We start from the raw sequence: 21,127 nt of genomic DNA, 5'->3' as shown, positions 1-21,127 counted from the left end.
CACTAGTGTCTCAAAGGGCTGCACAAACCACCACGACATCCTCGGTAGGCCCACATAAGGGCAAGGAAAACTCACACCCAGTGGGACATCGGTGACAATGATGACCCAATGGGACGTCGGTGACAATGATGACTATGAGAACCTTGGAGAGGAGGAAAGCAATGGATGTCGAGCGGGTCTAGCATGATACTGTGAAAGTTCAATCCACAATGGATCCAACACAGTCGCGAGAGTCCAGTCCAAAGCGGATCCAACACAGCAGCGAGAGTCCCGTTCACAGCGGAGCCAGCAGGAAACCATCCCAAGCGGAGGCGGATCAGCAGCGCAGAGATGTCCCCAGCCGATACACAGGCAAGCAGTACATGGCCACCGGATCGGACCGGACCCCCTCCACAAGGGAGAGTGGGACATAGAAGAAAAAGAAAAGAAACGGCAGATCAACTGGTCTAAAAAGGGAGTCTATTTAAAGGCTAGAGTATACAAATCCATTGCTTTCCTCCTCTCCAAGGTTCTCATAGTCATCATTGTCACCGACGTCCCACTGGGTGTGAGTTTTCCTTGCCCTTATGTGGGCCTACCGAGGATGTCGTGGTGGTTTGTGCAGCCCTTTGAGACACCAGCGATTTAGGGCTATATAAGTAAACATTGAACACCTCTAAACAAAACTACAATCTCGAATAACAGATAAAAGACAGAAAGACAAAGAAAACTCCACATCCAGATCCCCACAGAACAATGGAATGAAAGTTTAAAAATGCTCTGGCAGTTTTTTTTGCATTTCGAGATGGACAATTCGCTCATTTTGATGTCAATCATGAAGGGATTCGGCCTCAGACGGAGCATCCAATCAACATGTGGAAAGAGTCCACCTATCATTCACTTCCAGAGATTCCACTTATCCAATGATTGTCTATGTTGGCTCTTCTAGAGATCTGGGTCCGCCAGTTAGAGCAATTTCATAACTTTAGGTACCGCGGACGTGTTTGCATAAGAGATTTAGCCCTTTAGCTTGTCCTGCACTCCGGTCTACTGGGCACCACACCTTAGTCCAGGGGTCCGGAACCTTTTTTGGCTGTGAGAGCCAAGAAGCCAAATATTTTAAAATGCTTTTAAACACTGAACACAACTAAACGTGTGCATTTTTAAGTAGGACCAACATTTCTAGAGTATAATACATCTCTTATTCTTTGTAATACACATTGTTATTCTGAAGTTAACTGTGGAGGGGGCGTGGCCTGCAGGCCTGCAGCAAGGCAGGGTGTTGCCAGGACCGGCGTCGAAATCAGCGACAGGTGCGTAGAAGGCCCACCTGGGCCTTGTTTTCTAAATCACCTGTCACTCTGTTATAAGCAGCAGCCAGGAGGAGAGACGGGGTTGGGGCTGGAGCCAGAGTGTGAGCGAGAACGAAAGAGAATAATACAATTGCTGGAAAGCAACTGAGAGACTTATGGAAAAATAAAACAATGTTGTAACCCTGAAACAGGCTCTCATGTCGGTGCTTGGTGGTCTGAAGAACCCCCACACTAACCAATAATAAATACATTACTACTTACCATTAACGCAACTTCTTGAACATAAAAAAGCATGAGAATGTTTTATATTTTAAATGTTATTTTCAACTCTGTGATTACAAGTGGAATTATTCATTACTTATCGTGTTAAGCAATGTCAGCTCAGATCTAGAGCCATAGGTTCCCTACCCTTGCCTTAGTCTTGGGGGAGTCCATCTCCCGGAACGTACAGCTTAGTAAACTAGCAATAATTAAGTGTATTTCCGGGACTTGAAGACCGGACGTTAAAACTAATATTAGGGCGCTGTCTCGTAACAGAGCTAATAAACGCGTACGAGAGGCTAATCGCACCACGAGCTGCGCCAACATAGTTGTACACGTCGACTCTAATGACACAAATTACAAAAAGGAACATAGCTAGGATTTGTAATCTCAGTGGAAAGATGTCCCGGCATTGAGTACCTGTCTCTGGTGGCACAGATGATGGGCTAGCTGTCCAAAGTCGGGACCCAGGGTGGTCCACTCATCTGTGCTTCAGTTGGATGTGTCTTCGCTGCTGACCAGTATCCACTCAGGATGGTCTGCTGGCCTCACTATGGACTGGACTCTCAATCAATTAACTAAATCCACCTTGGACTGGACTCTTACACTATTATATTAGATCCACTATGGCCTGGACTCTTACACTATTGTATTAGAGCCACTATGGACTGGACTCTCACAATTATGCTAGATCCACTATGGACTTGACTCTCACACTGTTATGTTAGCTCTACTATGGACTGGACTCTCACACTATTATGTTAGATCCACTATGGACTGGACTCTCACAATAGTATGCTAGATCCACTATGGACTGCCCTCACAATATTGTTAGATCTACTATGGACTGGACTCTCACAAAATTATGTTAGATCCACTATGGACTGCACCCACACTATTGTTAGATCCACTATGGATTGGACTCTCTCAATATTATGTTGGATCCACTATGGACTTGACTCTCACAATATTATGCTAGATCTACTATGGACTGGACTCTCACAATATTTAGTTAGATCCACTATGGACTGGACTCTCACAATATTATGCTAGATCCACTATGTACTGGACTCTCACACTATTATGTTAGATCCACTATGGACTGGACTCTCAGAATATTATGCTAGATCTACTATGGACTGGACTCTCACAATATTTAGTTAGATCCACTATGGACTGGACTCTCACAATATTTCGTTAGATCCACTATGGACTGGACTCTCACAATATTTCGTTAGATCCACTATGGACTGGACTCTCACACTATTATGTTAGATCCACTATGGACTGGACTCTCACACTATTATGTTAGATCCACTATGGACTGGACTCTCACACTATTATGTTAGATCCACTATGGACTGGACTCTCACACTATTATGTTAGATCCACTATGGACTGGACTCACACACTATTGTTAGATCCAATATGGACTGGACTCTCACTATTATGTTAGATCCACTATGGACTGGACTCTCACACTATTGTTAGATCCACTATGGACTGGACTCTCACACTATTGTTAGATCCACTTTGGACTGGACTCTCACAATATTATGCTAGATCCACTATGGACTGGACTCACAATAGTATGCTAGATCCACTATGGACTGGACTCTCACACTATTGTTAGATCCACGATGGACTGGACTCTCACACTATTGTTAGATCCACTATGGACTGGACTCTCACACTATTGTTAGATCCACTATGGACTGGACTCTCACACTATTATGTTAGATCCACTATGGACTGGACTCTCACACTATTATGTTAGATCCACTATGGACTGGACTCTCACACTATTATGTTAGATCCACTATGGACTGGACTCTCACAATATTATGCTAGATCTACTATGGACTGGACTCTCACAATATTTCGTTAGATCCACTATGGACTGGACTCTCACAATATTATGCTAGATCCACTATGTACTGGACTCTCACACTATTATGTTAGATCCACTATGGACTGGACTCTCAGAATATTATGCTAGATCTACTATGGACTGGACTCTCACAATATTTAGTTAGATCCACTATGGACTGGACTCTCACAATATTTCGTTAGATCCACTATGGACTGGACTCTCACAATATTTCGTTAGATCCACTATGGCCTGGACTCTCACACTATTATGTTAGATCCACTATGGACTGGACTCTCACAATAGTATGCTAGATCCACTATGGACTGGACTCTCACACTATTGTTAGATCCACTATGGACTGGACTCTCACACTATTGTTAGATCCACTATGGACTGGACTCTCACAATATTATGCTAGATCCATATGGACTGGACTCTCACACTGTTAGATCCACTATGGACTGGACTCTCACAATAGTATGCTAGATCCACTATGGACTGGACTCTCACACTGTTAGATCCACTATGGTTTGGACTCACAATATTATGCTGGATCCACTATGGACTGGACTCTCACAATAGTATGCTAGATCCACTATGGACTGGACTCTCACACTATTGTTAGATCCACTATGGACTGGACTCTCACAATATTATGCTAGATCCACTATGGACTGGACTCTCACACTATTGTTAGATCCACTATGGACTGGACTCTCACACTATTATGTTAGATCAACTATGGACTGGACTCTCACTATTATATTAGATCCACTATGGACTGGACTCTCACAATATTATGCTAGATCCACTATGGACTGGACTCTCACACTATTGTTAGATCCACTATGGACTGGACTCTCACACTATTATGTTAGATCAACTATGGACTGGACTCTCACACTGTTGGATCCACTATGGACTGGATTCTCACAATATTATGCTAGATCCACTATGGACTGGACTCTTACAATATTCTGCTAGATCCACTTGACTCCATTGCACCGGTCACCCAGGGGATGGTGGTGGTGGTGGGGGGGGGGGGGGGCCTCCAAAATCCCTCATTCTCATCCCATGGGGTTGAGTTGTTTCCTTGCCCTTGACGTGGTTACCCGAGCCGAGGGCACCCTGGTGGCCCGCGCACCCCTCTTGAGACACGTCGTGATCCAGGCCCACGTAAGTAAACTTCGATTGAAACAGTCTCGCGTGTAATTATCAGACCGCGGTGCCAAAGTGCACATGTATCGACATTCTGCAAACGAGGCCCAGATGGCTAAATGCAGCTTCTATTTCAGGTGTGTGTGTGTGTGTGAGAGAAAAGAGGTGACAAGTCACACGTCACGCCAGCCACGACGTGTTTCACCACAACACCTCTGTGTGTGTTGCGCGCGCACACACACATGCACACTCCTGCCTGGCTCCGGCCCTGCGTGCTGTGTTCTCCTCCATGGCGTCCAAACGCTATTAAAATCCCCTCCCTCTCCTGTCCCGTCCCCTCCCTCCTCTCTCCTCTCTCTCTCTCTCTCTCTCTCGTCTTTCAACCAGACTCCTTTTTTTTTTGCTGCAGTGAGCGGCAGCCGTGAAGGGAGAGACGTGAGAAAAGGCGCTTGGAAAAGACACACACACAAAAAAAGAAGGGGGTCGGAGCCATAAAAGCTCCCACAACAACAACAACAACACAAAGACACAGAAAGGAGCCCCGGGAAAGGCTTTCGCCGCCGGAAAGAGTGGATATAACTACCAGGACTCCGCGGAGAGGAAGGAGCTTCTAGAAGCATCGCCACCCCGCGAAGTGGAGACCAGGAAGGCGGGAACGTTAACGGTGAGTTAACACCGCGTGCGCGCGCTTTACAGTTTTTTATTATTGTTCTCGTGCACCTGTCACTGCTGGCGTGTGCGCAGGAATGTGAGCGCGCGCGGGGGGGGGGGGGGGGCGTGCACGAAGGCGCGCGCGCGCGTGCTAAGCCGTAATGCGGGCGGGAAAGAGAGAGCTATAATAACGCATGTAATCCTTTTGTTTTTCTTTTAAAATGTTTTATTTTGAAAGGCTGGGTGTCACACCTTGTCATCCTGCCATCGACATCAAGTGCGCGCGCATCCCGCGAATGTTGTTTCCGCCCTGACTTGTTGTTGTTGTTGTTGTTAAAGGAGCAAAATTAATAACGTTGATAAAAACGCGTTTTTAGGTCATCGGTCTCCACGCCCTCCTTCCGTTTGCTTGTTTTGTTATTTCTTTCAACAGGGAGAGACTATTAACAGCCCCTCCCCTGCCCTCCAAGCCCCTCCCACATCCATCCCATCTCCCTCTCCATCCCTCCTTCCGCCACTATACACCTTGGCTCCATATAAGACAGGGGTCGGCTCTTTGCCGCCGCCCTAGTGGCTCTCTGGAGCTTTTTCGAAAATACCGTATTTCCTTGAATTGCCGCCGGGGCTCGGACGGGCGGTAGATCTGACGCTGCTTTTCTGATTTCCCGTTTACACTAAGCCGGATAATGTTCCATCCCTCCATCCATCTTCTTCCGCTTATCCGCGTTCAGGTCGCGGGGGCAGCAGCCTAAGCAGGGAAGCCCAGACTTCCCTCTCCCCAGCCACTACGTCCAGCTCCTCCCGGGGGGACCCCAAGGCGTTCCCAGGCCAGCCGGGGGACATACCGTATTTCCTTGAATTGCCGCCGGGGGGGCTAATTGATTTAAAACCTCTTCTCACTCCGGCACTTACCAAAGGCATGCAGTAAAAATTTGAGTGTGATGTAAACTTGGACCTTAAATCCTACTGAATAGCTCTAAATCTTCTTCCCTTTATGCGATTTCAAAATGACCGGCATTGAAATCAGCCTCCTCCATTTTGAAGATATGTATATATTATATCGTCTTCTTCCTCTGTTAACTTTGTTTTATGAACCAACACCTTTTGATGGAAATGCATCTTTTCATGGTCACTGTTCTAAAACTAGAATTAAAAAAAACAAATAAAACTTTGTTCCTTTTTAGGTCAGGCCTGGGCAATTATTTTGACTGCGGCGGTGGCGATGACCAAGAAGAACGCGGAGTTGGAATATAATTACAATACTTTATGTACATATTTATATACATATTTATATGATATTTACATATTCATATAATATGTAACTACAAGCTCCATTCACAGACAGAATCCCATTGCTTTTATGAGCAGTCGAGTGGGTCAAAAGCCGGAATTTTTTAATTTGTGGCGGCCGTAATTCTTTCATGGCGGGCCACTACAAATAAATGAATGTGTGGGAAACCCTGGTGATACATCACTAAGTGTCATGTCTGGGATCATGTTTTATTTAAGTTACCGTATTTCTTTGAATTGCCGCCGGGGCGCTAGTTGATTTAAAACCTCTTCTACCTCCTGCGCTTACTAAAGGCATGCGGTAAAAGTAAGCATGCGCTAATTATTTTAAAACCTCTTCTCACTCCGGCACTTACCAAAGGCATGCAGTAAAAATTTGAGTGTGATGTAAGCTTGGACCTTAAATCCTTCTGAATAGCTCTTAATCTTCTTCCCTTCATGCAATTTCAAATTACTGGTATTGAAATCAGCCTCCTCCATTTTGAAAATGATGATATATATATATATATATATATATATATATATATATATATATATATATATATATATATATATATTATATCGTCTTCTTCCTCTGTTAACTTTGTTTTATGAACCATGCATCTTTTCATGGTCACTGTTCTAAAACTAGAATTAAAAAAATATATATATTTGTTCCTTTTAGGTCAGGCCTGGGCAATTATTTTGACTCGGGGGGCCAAATTTAGAGAAACAATTTTGTCTGGGGGCCCTTATATCTATTTTTTGGAAAACTAATACAAATCTCACAATAAAGTCTGATTGAATGCTAAAAATGTTACGACAGACCGCCTTAAAATGCAATGGAATTATTTTTTTTCTATGAACGATAAAACCCTGAATATTGGGAATATATGAACGTCACAGCCGCTCTCAATCAACATATTTTACAATCAAGCCAAATGCAACACAAATGCAACAAACGGCGAAATATGAACGGAAAGGTAAAAAAAACCCAAAACATCTACAATCTGATATATGTGATACATCACTAAGTGTCATGTCTGGGATCATGTTTTGTTTAAGTTACCGTATTTCTTTGAATTGCCGCCGGGGCGCTAATTGATTTAAAACCTCTTCTCCCTCTGCGCTTACCAAAGGCATGCGGTAAAAGTAAGCATGCGCTAATTGATTTAAAACCTCTTCTCACTCCGGCACTTACCAAAGGCATGCAGTAAAAATTTGAGTGTGATGTAAGCTTGGACCTTAAATCCTACTGAATAGCTCTTAATCTTCTTCCCTTTATGCGATTTCAAATTACCGGTATTGAATTCAGCCTCCTCCATTTTGAAAATGATGATATATATATATATATATATATATATATATATATATATATATATATATATATATATATATATATATTATATCGTCTTCTTCCTCTGTTAACTTTGTTTTATGAACCATGCATCTTTTCATGGTCACTGTTCTAAAACTAGAATTAAAAAAAAATATATATTTGTTCCTTTTAGGTCAGGCCTGGGCAATTATTTTGACTCGGGGGGCCAAATTTAGAGAAACAATTTTGTCTGGGGGCCCCTTATATCTATTTTTAGGAAAACTAATACAAATCTCACAATAAAGTCTGATTGAATGCTAAAAATGTTACGACAGACCGCCTTAAAATGCAATGGAATTATTTTTTTTCTATGAACGATAAAACCCTGAATATTGGGAATATATGAACGTCACAGCCGCTCTCAATCAACATATTTTACAATCAAGCCAAATGCAACACAAATGCAACAAACGGCGAAATATGAACGGAAAGGTAAAAAAAACCCAAAACATCTACAATCTGATATATGTGATACATCACTAAGTGTCATGTCTGGGATCATGTTTTGTTTAAGTTACCGTATTTCTTTGAATTGCCGCCGGGGCGCTAATTGATTTAAAACCTCTTCTCCCTCTGCGCTTACCAAAGGCATGCGGTAAAAGTAAGCATGCGCTAATTGATTTAAAACCTCTTCTCACTCCGGCACTTACCAAAGGCATGCAGTAAAAATTTGAGTGTGATGTAAGCTTGGACCTTAAATCCTACTGAATAGCTCTTAATCTTCTTCCCTTTATGCGATTTCAAATTACCGGTATTGAATTCAGCCTCCTCCATTTTGAAAATGATGATATATATATATATATATATATATATATATATATATATTATATCGTCTTCTTCCTCTGTTAACTTTGTTTTATGAACCATGCATCTTTTCATGGTCACTGTTCTAAAACTAGAATTAAAAAAAAATATATATTTGTTCCTTTTAGGTCAGGCCTGGGCAATTATTTTGACTCGGGGGGCCAAATTTAGAGAAACAATTTTGTCTGGGGGCCCCTTATATCTATTTTTAGGAAAACTAATACAAATCTCACAATAAAGTCTGATTGAATGCTAAAAATGTTACGACAGACCGCCTTAAAATGCAATGGAAATATTTTTTTTCTATGAACGATAAAACCCTGAATATTGGGAATATATAGGAACGTCACAGCCGCTCTCAATCAACATATTTTACAATCAAGCCAAATGCAACAAAAATGCAACAAACGACGAAATATGAACGGAAAGGTAAAAAAAACCCCAAAACCATCTACAATCCGACATATGTGATACATCACTAAGTGTCATGTCTGGGATCATGTTTTGTTTAAGTTACCGTATTTGTTTGAATTGCCGCCGGGGCGCTAATTGATTTAAAACCTCTTCTACCTCCTGCGCTTACCAAAGGCATGCGGTAAAAGTAAACATACGCTAATTATTTTAAAACCTCTTCTCACTCCGACACTTACCAAAGTCATGCAGTAAAAATTTGAGTGTGATGTAAGCTTGGACCTTAAATCCTTCCGAATAGCTCTTAATCTTCTTCCCTTCATGCAATTTCAAATTACTGGTATTGAAATCAGCCTCCATTTTGAAAATGATGATATATATATATATATTATATCGTCTTCTTCCTCTGTTAACTTTGTTTTATGAACCATGCATTTTTTCATGGTCACTGTTCTAAAACTAGAATTAAAAAAATATATATATTTGTTCCTTTTAGGTCAGGCCTGGGCAATTATTTTGACTCGGGGGGCCAAATTTAGAGAAACAATTTTGTCTGGGGGCCCTTATATCTATTTTTTGGAAAACTAATACAAATCTCACAAAGTCTGATTGAATGCTAAAAATGTTACGACAGACCGCCTTAAAATGCAATGGAAATATTTTTTTTCTATGAACGATAAAATCCTGAATATTGGGAATATATGAACGTCACAGCCGCTCTCAATCAACATATTTTACAATCAAGCCAAATGCAACAAACAGCGAAATATGAACGGAAAGGTAAACAAACCCCAAAAACATCTACAATCCGACATATGTGATACATCACTAAGTGTCATGTCTGGGATCATGTTTTGTTTAAGTTACCGTATTTCTTTGAATTGCCGCCGGGGCGCTAATTGATTTAAAACCTCTTCTCCCTCCTGCGCTTACCAAAGGCATGCGGTAAAAGTAAGCATGCGCTAATTATTTTAAAACCTCTTCTCACTCCGGCACTTACCAAAGGCATGCAGTAAAAATTTGAGTGTGATGTAAGCTTGGACCTTAAATCCTTCTGAATAGCTCTTAATCTTCTTCCCTTTATGCGATTTCAAATTACCGTTATTGAATTCAGCCTCCTTCATTTTGAAAATGATGATATATACATATATATATTATATCGTCTTCTTCCTCTGTTAACTTTGTTTTATGAACCATGCATCTTTTCATGGTCACTGTTCTAAAACTAGAATTAAAAAAATATATATATTTGTTCCTTTTAGGTCAGGCCTGGGCAATTATTTTGACTCGGGGGGCCAAATTTAGAGAAACAATTTTGTCTGGGGGCCCTTATATCTATTTTTAGGAAAACTAATACAAATCTCACAATAAAGTCTGATTGAATGCTAAAAATCTTACGACAGACCGCCTTAAAATGCAATGGAAATATTTTTTTTCTATGAACGATAAAATCCTGAATATTGGGAATATATGAACGTCACAGCCGCTCTCAATCAACATATTTTACAATCAAGCCAAATGCAACACAAATGCAACAAACAGCGAAATATGAACGGAAAGGTAAAAAACCCCCAAAAACGTTCTACAATCTGATATATGTGATACATCACTAAGTGTCATGTCTGGGATCATGTTTTGTTTAAGTTACCGTATTTCTTTGAATTGCCGCCGGGGCGCTAATTGATTTAAAACCTCTTCTCTCTCCTGCGCTTACCAAAGGCATGCGGTAAAAGTAAGCATGCGCTAATTATTTTAAAACCTCTTCTCACTCCGACACTTACCAAAGTCATGCAGTAAAAATTTGAGTGTGATGTAAGCTTGGACCTTAAATCCTACTGAATAGCTCTTAATCTTCTTCCCTTTATGCGATTTCAAATTACCGGTATTGAATTCAGCCTCCTCCATTTTGAAAATGATGATATATATATATATATATTATAGCGTCTTCTTCCTCTGTTAACTTTGTTTTATGAACCAAAACCTTTGATGGAAATGCATCTTTTCAAGATCACTATTCTAAAACTAGAATTAAAAAAAAAAAGATATTTCTTCCTTTTAGGTCAGGCCTGGGCAATTATTTTGACTCGGGGGGCCAAATTTAGAGAAACAATTTTGTCTGGGGGCCCTTATATCTATTTTTAGGAAAACTAATACAAATCTCACAATAAAGTCTGATTGAATGCTAAAAATGTTACGACAGACCGCCTTAAAATGCAATGGAATTATTTTTTTTCTATGAACGATAAAATCCTGAATATTGGGAATATATGAACGTCACAGCCGCTCTCAATCAACATATTTTACAATCAAGCCAAATGCAACACAAATGCAACAAACGGCGAAATATGAACGGAAAGGTAAAAAAAACCCCAAAACATCTACAATCCGATATATGTGATACATCACTAAGTGTCTTGTCTGGGATCATGTTTTATTTATGTCTGGGATCATGTTTTGTTTAAGTTACCGTATTTCTTTGAATTGCCGCCGGGGCGCTAATTGATTTAAAACCTCTTCTCTCTCCTGCGCTTACCAAAGGCATGCGGTAAAAGTAAGCATACGCTAATTATTTTAAAACCTCTTCTCACTCCGGCACTTACCAAAGGCATGCAGTAAAAATTTGAGTGTGATGTAAGCTTGGACCTTAAATCCTACTGAATAGCTCTTAATCTTCTTCCCTTTATGCAATTTCAAATTACCGGTATTGAATTCAGCCTCCTCCATTTTGAAAATGATGATATATATATATATATATATATATATATATATATATATTATAGCGTCTTCTTCCTCTGTTGACTTTGTTTTATGAACCAAAACCTTTGATGGAAATGCATCTTTTCAAGATCACTATTCTAAAACTAGAATTAAAAAAAAAAGATATTTCTTCCTTTTAGGTCAGGCCTGGGCAATTATTTTGACTCGGGGGGCCAAATTTAGAGAAAAAAATTGTCTGGGGGCCCTTATATCTATTTTTAGGAAAACTAATACAAATCTCACAAAGTCTGATTGAATGCCAAAAATGTTACGACAGACCGCCTTAAAATGCAATGGAATTATTTTTTTTCAATGAACGATAAAACCAATGTCATGAGCTCCAGTTATTATATAATCTCAAATATTCCACTTTTAAAATGTTATTGGGGAAAAATATGGCATATTTTGTTTGTTTTTTCCCATAAAAAATGGGTTTTCTTTGACTAAAAAGGGCATACAACTTAAATCTTTAAAAACTTTATATTGACAGACCTAATGTTGATCTGGAGATTTAAACCTTGAATAATACTAAATGACACATTTTAAAAATACTTTTTTGAACTAAACCCTTTAGGGTCCCCAGGATCAAGCCTGGGTGGAGGCCTAAATTTATTTTTTTTAATACATGTATTGGTTTTTAATACATTCAAACCAAAATGTATATTCATTAATATTATTATTAAAATAAATACATGAAACAATTTAAATATTTATAAACTACAGTAAAACATTAATGCACATAATGTATGTGAATACAATATAAAGTGTGATATAAATTATTATATATGAATAAATAAATATGATGAAATAATATGAATTAAAAATAAATAAATTGTACAAACCCGAAATAAATTATTTAACCTTTGTGATTACGATTATTTGCAAAATTTACAAACTTTAAATTTAAAGTATTAAATTCATTAAAAAAAAATGTTTTAAGTTTAAATTAGATACAAACAAAATAAGATAACAATAATGTAGAAAATACATTCTAACGGATATGTTCAGTATATTCATTAATTAAATGAATAAAAGAAACAGATAAAACTATTTACATATTTATAAAATGCAATATAATATTATAAATGCATATAATATATGTAAATTATGTATTAAGTACGATATAATATATGAATATGATCTGTGATGGCCCTGCGATGAGGTGGCGACTTGTCCAGGGTGTACCCCGCCTTCCGCCCGACTGTAGCTGAGATAGGCGCCAGCGCCCCTCGCGACCCCAAAAGGGAATAAGCGGTAGAAAATGGATGGATGGATGGAAAATAAAAAATATCAAAATGACCCCCGCTTGCTTTGATATTTCAGTGTGCAGTCCTCAGTGGAAAAAGTTTGGACACCCCTGACTTAGGTATTCACATATCAAGGAGAGTAAAAAAAAAAAATATATATATATATGGCATAGCGTACACTTGAATTGCCCCCTCACTTTCCTTCCAGTGCAAAAACAGCAGGTGCAACAACAATGGTGCAAATAGCATTATACATGTGAATAATATAAATAAGGCTATGGAATCGAATATAATTGTCCTATCAATATTACTCTGGGGCAAAAAAACAGTGCAAGTTTCTTCTTATTCGTCGTCGCCATGTCCCTTCGTCGTTCTTCTGCTTCATCTCTGTTATGTTTTTGGACATTACTACTTGCCGTAGTTTTGAAGCAATGCATGATGGGAATCCGGATGTTGTGTGTCAGTGTATTAATATGCCGGCTGGACTAAACACACGCTGAGAAATAGCTCCGTGCCTGCCTATTTTATGGGCTATAAATAAACCTATGGATAACTGAGACATATATAATAGTCTCCTTTTCAGGCGAGAGAGGACGCTAAAGGTAGTGCCTTTAAGGCACGCCCCCAATATTGTTGTCCGGGTGGAAGTTGGGAGGATGGTTGCCCCTGGAGATTTTTGGAAGGGGGCACTGAAATTCGGGAGGGATGGCAAGTATGCCCATAGATGGCGCTGCAATTACTACGATTAGTGGGAAAGACACCAGCTACTTTATTTTGATGCCTTTCTACAGGCAAACCCTTTATTTACGGACTGCTAAATAGGTTTTTGAACACAAAAAGTCTATAGTTGTAAAAAATCTACTGGTAAAATCACGGCACGATAACTTAAAAGTAAAGACAACTTTAGGTTGTTGTCTTTGTTTAAAAATAGAACAAGCACATTCTAAAAATATACGAATCATAATGGTGTTTTTTTGTTTTTTTACACTTGTTGCGGTTAATAGTATTGTATTTTTTTTTTGTCGTTATTTTTACTTTCTGAATAAATTATCAGTCAACTCATTGGTGTTACTTTTCAGTCTATCAAGATGAAAAAATATCAAAATCAAATTACATGCGGACGAATTCAGCGATCGCCTTCTAACCAACGATTGGTATGTGTTTGTTTGGCATTAAATGTGGGTGGAGGGAAAGGGTGGAGTGCCATCTCCGGGTTGGGGAGGAGACCCTTCCCCAAGTGGAGGAGTTCAAGTACCTAGGAGTCTTGTTCACGAGTGGGGGAAGAGTGGATCGTGAGATCGACAGGCGGATCGGTGCGGCGTCTTCAGTAATGCGGACGTTGTACCGATCCGTTGTGGTGAAGAAGGAGCTGAGCCGGAAGGCAAAGCTCTCAATTTACCGGTCGATCTACGTTCCCATCCTCACCTATGGTCATGAGCTTTGGGTCATGACCGAAAGGATAAGATCACGGGTACAAGCGGCCGAAATGAGTTTCCTCCGCCGGGTGGCGGGGCTCTCCCTTAGAGATAGGGTGAGAAGCTCTGCCATCCGGGAGGAACTCAAAGTAAAGCCGCTGCTCCTCCACATGGAGAGGAGCCAGATGAGGTGGTTCGGGCATCTGGTCAGGATGCCACCCGAACGCCTCCCTAGGGAGGTGTTTAGGGCACGTCCAGCTGGTAGGAGGCCACGGGGAAGACCCAGGACACGTTGGGAAGACTATGTCTCCCGGCTGGCCTGGGAACGCCTCGGGATCCCCCGGGAAGAGCTAGACGAAGTGGCTGGAGATAGGGAAGTCTGGGCTTCCCTGCTTAGGCTGTTGCCCCCGCGACCCGACCTCGGATAAGCGGAGGATGATGGATGGATGGAATTACATGATAGGGGCTTCACGGTGGCAGAGGGGTCAGTGCGTCTGCCTCACAATACGAAGGTCCTGCAGTCCTGGGTTCAAATCCAGGTTCGGGATCTTTCTGTGTGGAGTTTGCATGTTCTCCCCGTGAATGCGTGGGTTCCCTCCGGGTACTCTGGCTTCCTCCCACTTCCAAAGACATGCACCTGGGGATAGGTTGATTGGCAACACTAAATTGGCCCTAGTGTGTGAATGTGAGCGGGAATGTTGTCTATCTGTGTTGGCCCTGCGATGAGGTGGCGACTTGTCCAGGGTGTACCCCGCCTTCCGCCCGACTGTAGCTGAGATAGGCGCCAGGGCCCCCGCGACCCCAAAAGGGAATAAGCGGTAGAAAATGGATGGATGGATGGAAATTACATGATATTTATGTAATTTGATAATTTTCCTCGACTGGTGCACTATTTTTGTAGCATCTACAAAGATACAAAGAATTGCTATTGTGACCTCTAGTGGACACATTTAGAACAGCAGTTTCTTTCTTTCAAAAATTTCGGCCCATTTTGATACTTGGCAAACTCATTCTGTGGGCCTGTTAAAACCTGGCCGTTTGACACCCCCTGGTCTATAGTGTACATCGAAGCACATTTCTCCATAAGAAACAATGTCATGTGTTCCAGTCCTAAACAAAAGTTGTGTACATGTGGAACACAATATTAAATTTGGTGTATCAAACAAACATAAGGGTATGGTGGATTAATGTTATATTTAGTAACAAAGTCAAGACAACAAGAACTAACTGAAAATGCACACACACTGTCACTAGCCCTGTGGTGAACTTACCGTCATCACAGAACTCCTTAAAGGGGAACATTATCACCAGACCTATGTAAGCGTCAATATATACCTTTTTTTAACCGATTTCCGAACTCTAAAAGGGTGAATTTGGCGATTTAAACGCCTTTCAGTTGTTTGCTGTCGGAGCGATGACCTTTCACCCGTGACGTTACAACGGGAAGCAATTTTCTCAAACACATTACACAATTCAAGTCAAATCAGCTCTGTTATTTTCCGTTTTTTCGACAGTTTTCCATACCTTGGAGACATCATGCCTCGTCGGTGTGTTGTCGGAGGGTGTAACTACACGATCAGGGACGGATTCAAGTTGATTTACGTGGAGAGTGCATCGGTTTGCACGGCATGCTAATCGATGCTAACATGCTTTTTAGGCTAGCTGTATGTACATATTGCATCAATATGCCTCATTTGTAGCTATATTTGCATCCAGCCTTTCCCTCCACCCACATTTAATGCCAAACAAACACATACCAATCGTTGGTTAGAAGGCGATCGCCGAATTCGCGCGCAGTGCCTTTGTCCGTCGTGATATGGCTCAATAGCTTCAGTTTCTTCTTCAATTTCGTTTTCGCTATCTGCCTCCACACTCCAACCAGCCGTTTCAATACATGCGTAATCCGTTGAATCGCTTAAGCCGCTGAAATCCGAATCTGAATCCGAGCTAATGTCGCTATATCTTTCAGTTCTAGCTGCCATGTTTGTTTGTATTGGCGTCACGCAGTGACGTCACAGGAAAATGGACGACTGAATTCACAGAAAGCGAAAATCAGGCACTTTAAAGCCTTTTTTCGGGATATTCCACGATGGGTAACATTTTGAAAAAAACTTCAAAAAATAAAATAAGCCACTGGGAACTGAATTTTATTGGTTTTAACCCTATTGAAATTGTGATAATGTTCCCCTTTAACTTTAACAACGGGGTCCCTAGAATGACTAGGAATATAAAACAAAATCCACTTGACTTTGTCTGTTAATCTTCTTGGCGTGGCGTCCAGCAGAAGAAAAAGGGAGGGAAGGGGGAAGGCAGTGTCTACAACGCTTTGGATACTTAGACTTAGACAAACTTATGGATCAATAATGGTTGTCTAAGTATCCAAAGCGTCTTACACACATACTTAGACATAGACAAACTTATGGATCAATAAAGGTTGTCTAAATCTAAGTCGAAGTATCCAACGCCTTGTACACACTTCCTGAATGTTTCAAACCAGATGCCATTGCCTTCTTTGGACTCATTGATCCAGCAAAACTAAAACATGCTGTTAAAAAAAGGCTAAAATGCACCTAAAAAGCCCACAAAGTAGCAATTAGCACAGTAGCTCGCCCACAATGAATGTGCTGCCGGAAACAATGAGGCTGCGTAACGGTTTGTACAGCAAAGCACATTTTTATTCGTTCTGTGCTTTTTGTCAATGGAAAACTCCATACAATGAAGGGTTTGTAAAAGGTGGTTCCATTGTCGTATATGGTACTATCCATCCATCCATTTTCTACCGCTTGTCCCTTTCGGGGTCGCTGAAACCGATCTCTGCTGCATTCGGGCGGAAGGCGGGGTACACCCTGGATAAGTCGCCACCTCATCGCAGGGCCAACGCAGACAGACTACATATGGTACTAATTCCAAATAAAAAACCCAGTGGTGGATCACAGTCATTATTTGTTTAACTTTTGAAGACCAAAATAAACCCTTGTGTAATGTTCATATTGTTGTTACTCAGATATTTTTTGGGGTAGGGTAAACATCTGTTCAGTATTTTAGCATAAAATCGTTTGATATTCAGGCATTAAAACCGAAAAATGCAATGGGTCCATCAGACCCACAAACGCTGGCTGAGTAACAACGATATGAACGTTGCATGTAAAATTTCTCTGCCAGTTTCCGCATCCCACAGGGATTCTTCTTTTGCGTTTCTGCACCCGCCGTTCCCACACAAGGTTGCAACATTGTTTGTCAACACTGTCTGCTCTCATTTTCTCGCACATTTGACCCTCTGATGTTCTGTGTACCTGCACTCTGTCCTCCTGTCTAGGCCTGGTGTGTGTGTGTGTGTGTGTGTGTGTGTGTGTGTGTGTGTGTGTGTGTGTGTGTGTGTGTGTGTGTGTGTGTGTGTGTGTGTGTATGGTACACAGAACATCAATTTCCACACTTTCACACTCATTCAGAAAAGGGTGTAATACCATCTCCGGGTTCGGGAGGAAATCTTGCCCCAAATGGAGGAGTTCAAGTACCTCGGAGTCTTGTTCACGAGTGAGGGAAGAGTGGATTGTGAGGTTGACAGGCAGATCGGTGCGGCGTCTTCTGTAATGCGGACGCTGTATCGATCCGTTGTGGTGAAGAAGGAGCTGAGCCGGAAGGCAAAGCTCTCAATTTACCGGTCGATCTACGTTCCCATCCTCACCTATGGTCATGAGCTTTAGGTTATGACCAAAAAGACAAGATCACGGGTACAAGCGGCCGAAAAGAGGCTTCCTTCGCCGGGTACCAGGGGCTCTCCCTTAGGGTGAGAAGCTCTGTCATCCGGGAGGAACTCAAAGTAGAGCCGCTGCTCCTCCACATCCAGAGGAGCCGCATGAGGTGGTTTGGGCATCTGGTCAGGATGCCACCCGAACGCCTCACCAGGGAGGTGTTTAGGGCACGTCCAACCGGTAGGAGGCCACGGGGAAGACCCAGGACACGTTGGAAGACTGTCTCCCGGCTGGCCTGGGAACGCCTCGGGATCCCCCGGGAAGAGCTGGACCAAGTGGCTGGGGAGAGGGAAGTCTGGGCTTCCCTGTTTAGGCTGCTGTCCCCGCGACCCGACCTCGGATAAGCGGAAGAATATGGATGGAGGGATGGAACCTTCTCCGGCTTAGTGCAAACGGGGCCTCAGAAAAGCAGCGTCAGATCTACCGCCCGTCCGAGCCCCCACTGGCTGAAATGTAGATTCGGCATCTATGGTCAACATGTCAGTCTTTCTCCAAAAAAAGATCTGATCAACCACTAAACAAAGCGGTCATACCACCGATAGCTTTATTAGGGAGAGGCCAAATTGTCCGTGAAATTAAAATAATGCATAGGAAAATAAATGCGCTCTGTTCCTCCATTTGTTTTGTACAAAAAAAAAAAAAAACACCTGCCCGTGTTTACACTCGACGTTTTAAGCAGGCATGAGAAATCGTGTTCAAATATTTGCATTTTGAGGTCAAACAATGTGTAAACAAATCCTTTTATCTGTTTTTACCCGACGTAAATGCCTCCTCCCCATCATTACCTCCGCATTTGGGCTCGATTTTCCCCCCCAACCCCATGTGTTATGACACGGGCGAATCAATGCTCGCACGTGAGCAGGACCACAGTCCTTTTAATTCATGGCGGCGTTGAGGAGGAGACTTATAACGACTCGCTCTCTTCCCGCAGGTAATCCTCCTCCGGGACCCCCCCCCCCCGCCCCACCCCTTCCTGAGCTACCGGCAGCCCCTCCTTCACTTGAGGTTTCAAGCGGGAACAAGCAGGATCTGTCCGCCCAGCCATGGCTTTCCCATCAGCCCCTGCTCCGTTATGGATTGCCGGCCTAATGACGCTAGCCTTGGCGGTTGCGGTTCACAGCAACGTTGTCTTTGGTAAGTGCGCCTCACTTTTTATGTTGCTGTGCCCCCTCTAATCCCCGTGCCGACCCTCGTCCCCTCCGGGTGGTGCTGACCTCCCCGGCCCGCTCTTTCAGTCTCTGCCGGTTCCCATTTATCTGTTGACTGGAGGATTTTTGTTAGTTTCCAGTATTATGACAAGAGGAGCAGAGGAGCGTAAATAACCACATGGGACACCCCCTAAACCCCTAACCCCCATAAGCATGTGTGTAACGTGCGCATTAACACGCACAGAGACCTTTGGCCCCATTCCAACCGTGTCTTACACTATCGCACACACACACATTTCAGGCTTTTTCAGTGTAAATACGGCCGAGAAATCCAACGTTTACTGTGCATGGAGACATTTTAGTTTTCTATCGCATGGGGGTCTGTCATAGCAGTTTTTTTTCAACCTTTTTTCATTTAAAAATACGGAGGCACTCAACCAGGAGAAAACGTTAAAAAAATGATACTCCAGCAGGTCCCTGTGCCTTATTTTGAGTTTGATGGTGTTTTCCCATGCTTTAGTTCTTGTCTTGCGATGTTATTTTGGTGGCCCTTCCTGTTTTGTTGGTGTTTTCCTGTAGCAGTTTCATGTCTTCCTTTTGAGCGCTATTTAATATATTTAACTTTGAACTCTATTTAAGTTGTTTGCTATCCTTCTTTGTGGGGATATTGTCCATTGTCACGTTACGTACGGATGTACTTTGTGGACGCCGTAAGTTTTTGCTGTCGTCCAGCATTCTGTTTCAGTGTACTTTCCCTTTCCCTTTTGTTAATTTTTTGTTGAAGCATCACATACCTTTTTTACCTGTACACTGCCTCCCATGGGGGTCTGTTGTTGCAGTGTTTTTCAACATTTTTTCATTTAAAAATATCTAGGCATACCACCGGCAGAAAATTTTTAAAAAATGTATAGTCCACCAGGTCGCCGTACCTTATTTTGAGTTTGCGGGTGTTTTCCCGTGCTTTAGTTCTTGTTTTGGTGGCCCTTCCTGTTTTGTTGGTGTTTTCCTGTAGCAGTTTCATGTCTTCCTTTGGAGCACTATTCCCCGCACTTGAATTTATTTAACTTTGAACGATATTTAGGTTGTTTGCTATCCTTCTTTGTGGGGATATTGTTGATTGTCATGTTACGTACGGATGTACTTTGTGGACGCCGTAAGTTTTTGCTGTCGTCCAGCATTCTGTTTCGGTTTATTTTGTAGCCAGTCCAGTTTTACTTTAGTTTTGCATAGCCATTCCCTTTCCCTTTTGTTCATTTTTTGTTTAAGCATCACATACCTTTTTTACCTGTACACTGCCTCCCATGGGGGTCTGTTGTTGTAGTGTTTTTCAACCTTTTTTCATTTAAAAATATGGAGGCACCCCACCAGCAGAAAACGTTAAAAAAATTATACTCCACCAGGTCGCCGTGCCTTATTTTGAGTTTGCGGGTGTTTTCCCGTGCTTTAGTTCTTGTTTTAGTGGCCCTTCCTGTTTTTTTGGGTGTTTTCCTGTAGCAGTTTCATGTCTTCCTTTTGAGCACTATTCCCCGCACTTGAATTTATTTAACTTTGAACGATATTTAGGTTGTTTGCTATCCTTCTTTGTGGGGATATTGTTGATTGTCATGTTACGTACGGATGTACTTTGTGGACGCCGTAAGTTTTTGCTGTCGTCCAGCATTCTGTTTCGGTTTATTTTGTAGCCAGTCCAGTTTTACTTTAGTTTACCATA

The 21,127-nt window shown here is 41.8% G+C and overlaps 1 protein-coding gene across 1 annotated transcript in view; it reads left to right on the top strand.

Annotated features, from left to right (window-relative positions):
• cadm3 (cell adhesion molecule 3) overlaps positions 1 to 21,127 on the top strand; it is a 553,033-nt gene that overhangs the window by 7,853 nt on the left and 524,053 nt on the right. Inside the window, exons 2-4 of the mRNA XM_061920964.1 lie at positions 1,214 to 1,292; positions 4,994 to 5,248; positions 19,200 to 19,402. Coding sequence (XP_061776948.1) covers positions 19,312 to 19,402 — 91 coding nt within the window. The 5' untranslated portion in view covers positions 1,214 to 1,292; positions 4,994 to 5,248; positions 19,200 to 19,311. The remainder of the gene's footprint in view (positions 1 to 1,213; positions 1,293 to 4,993; positions 5,249 to 19,199; positions 19,403 to 21,127) is intronic.

Source organism: Nerophis ophidion, linkage group LG14 (assembly GCF_033978795.1).
Source record: "Nerophis ophidion isolate RoL-2023_Sa linkage group LG14, RoL_Noph_v1.0, whole genome shotgun sequence".
In the NCBI taxonomy this organism is placed as follows: domain Eukaryota; kingdom Metazoa; phylum Chordata; class Actinopteri; order Syngnathiformes; family Syngnathidae; genus Nerophis; species Nerophis ophidion.
Note: the sequence above shows the minus strand (reverse complement) of the source record. Positions and strands in the feature narration are given on the sequence as shown.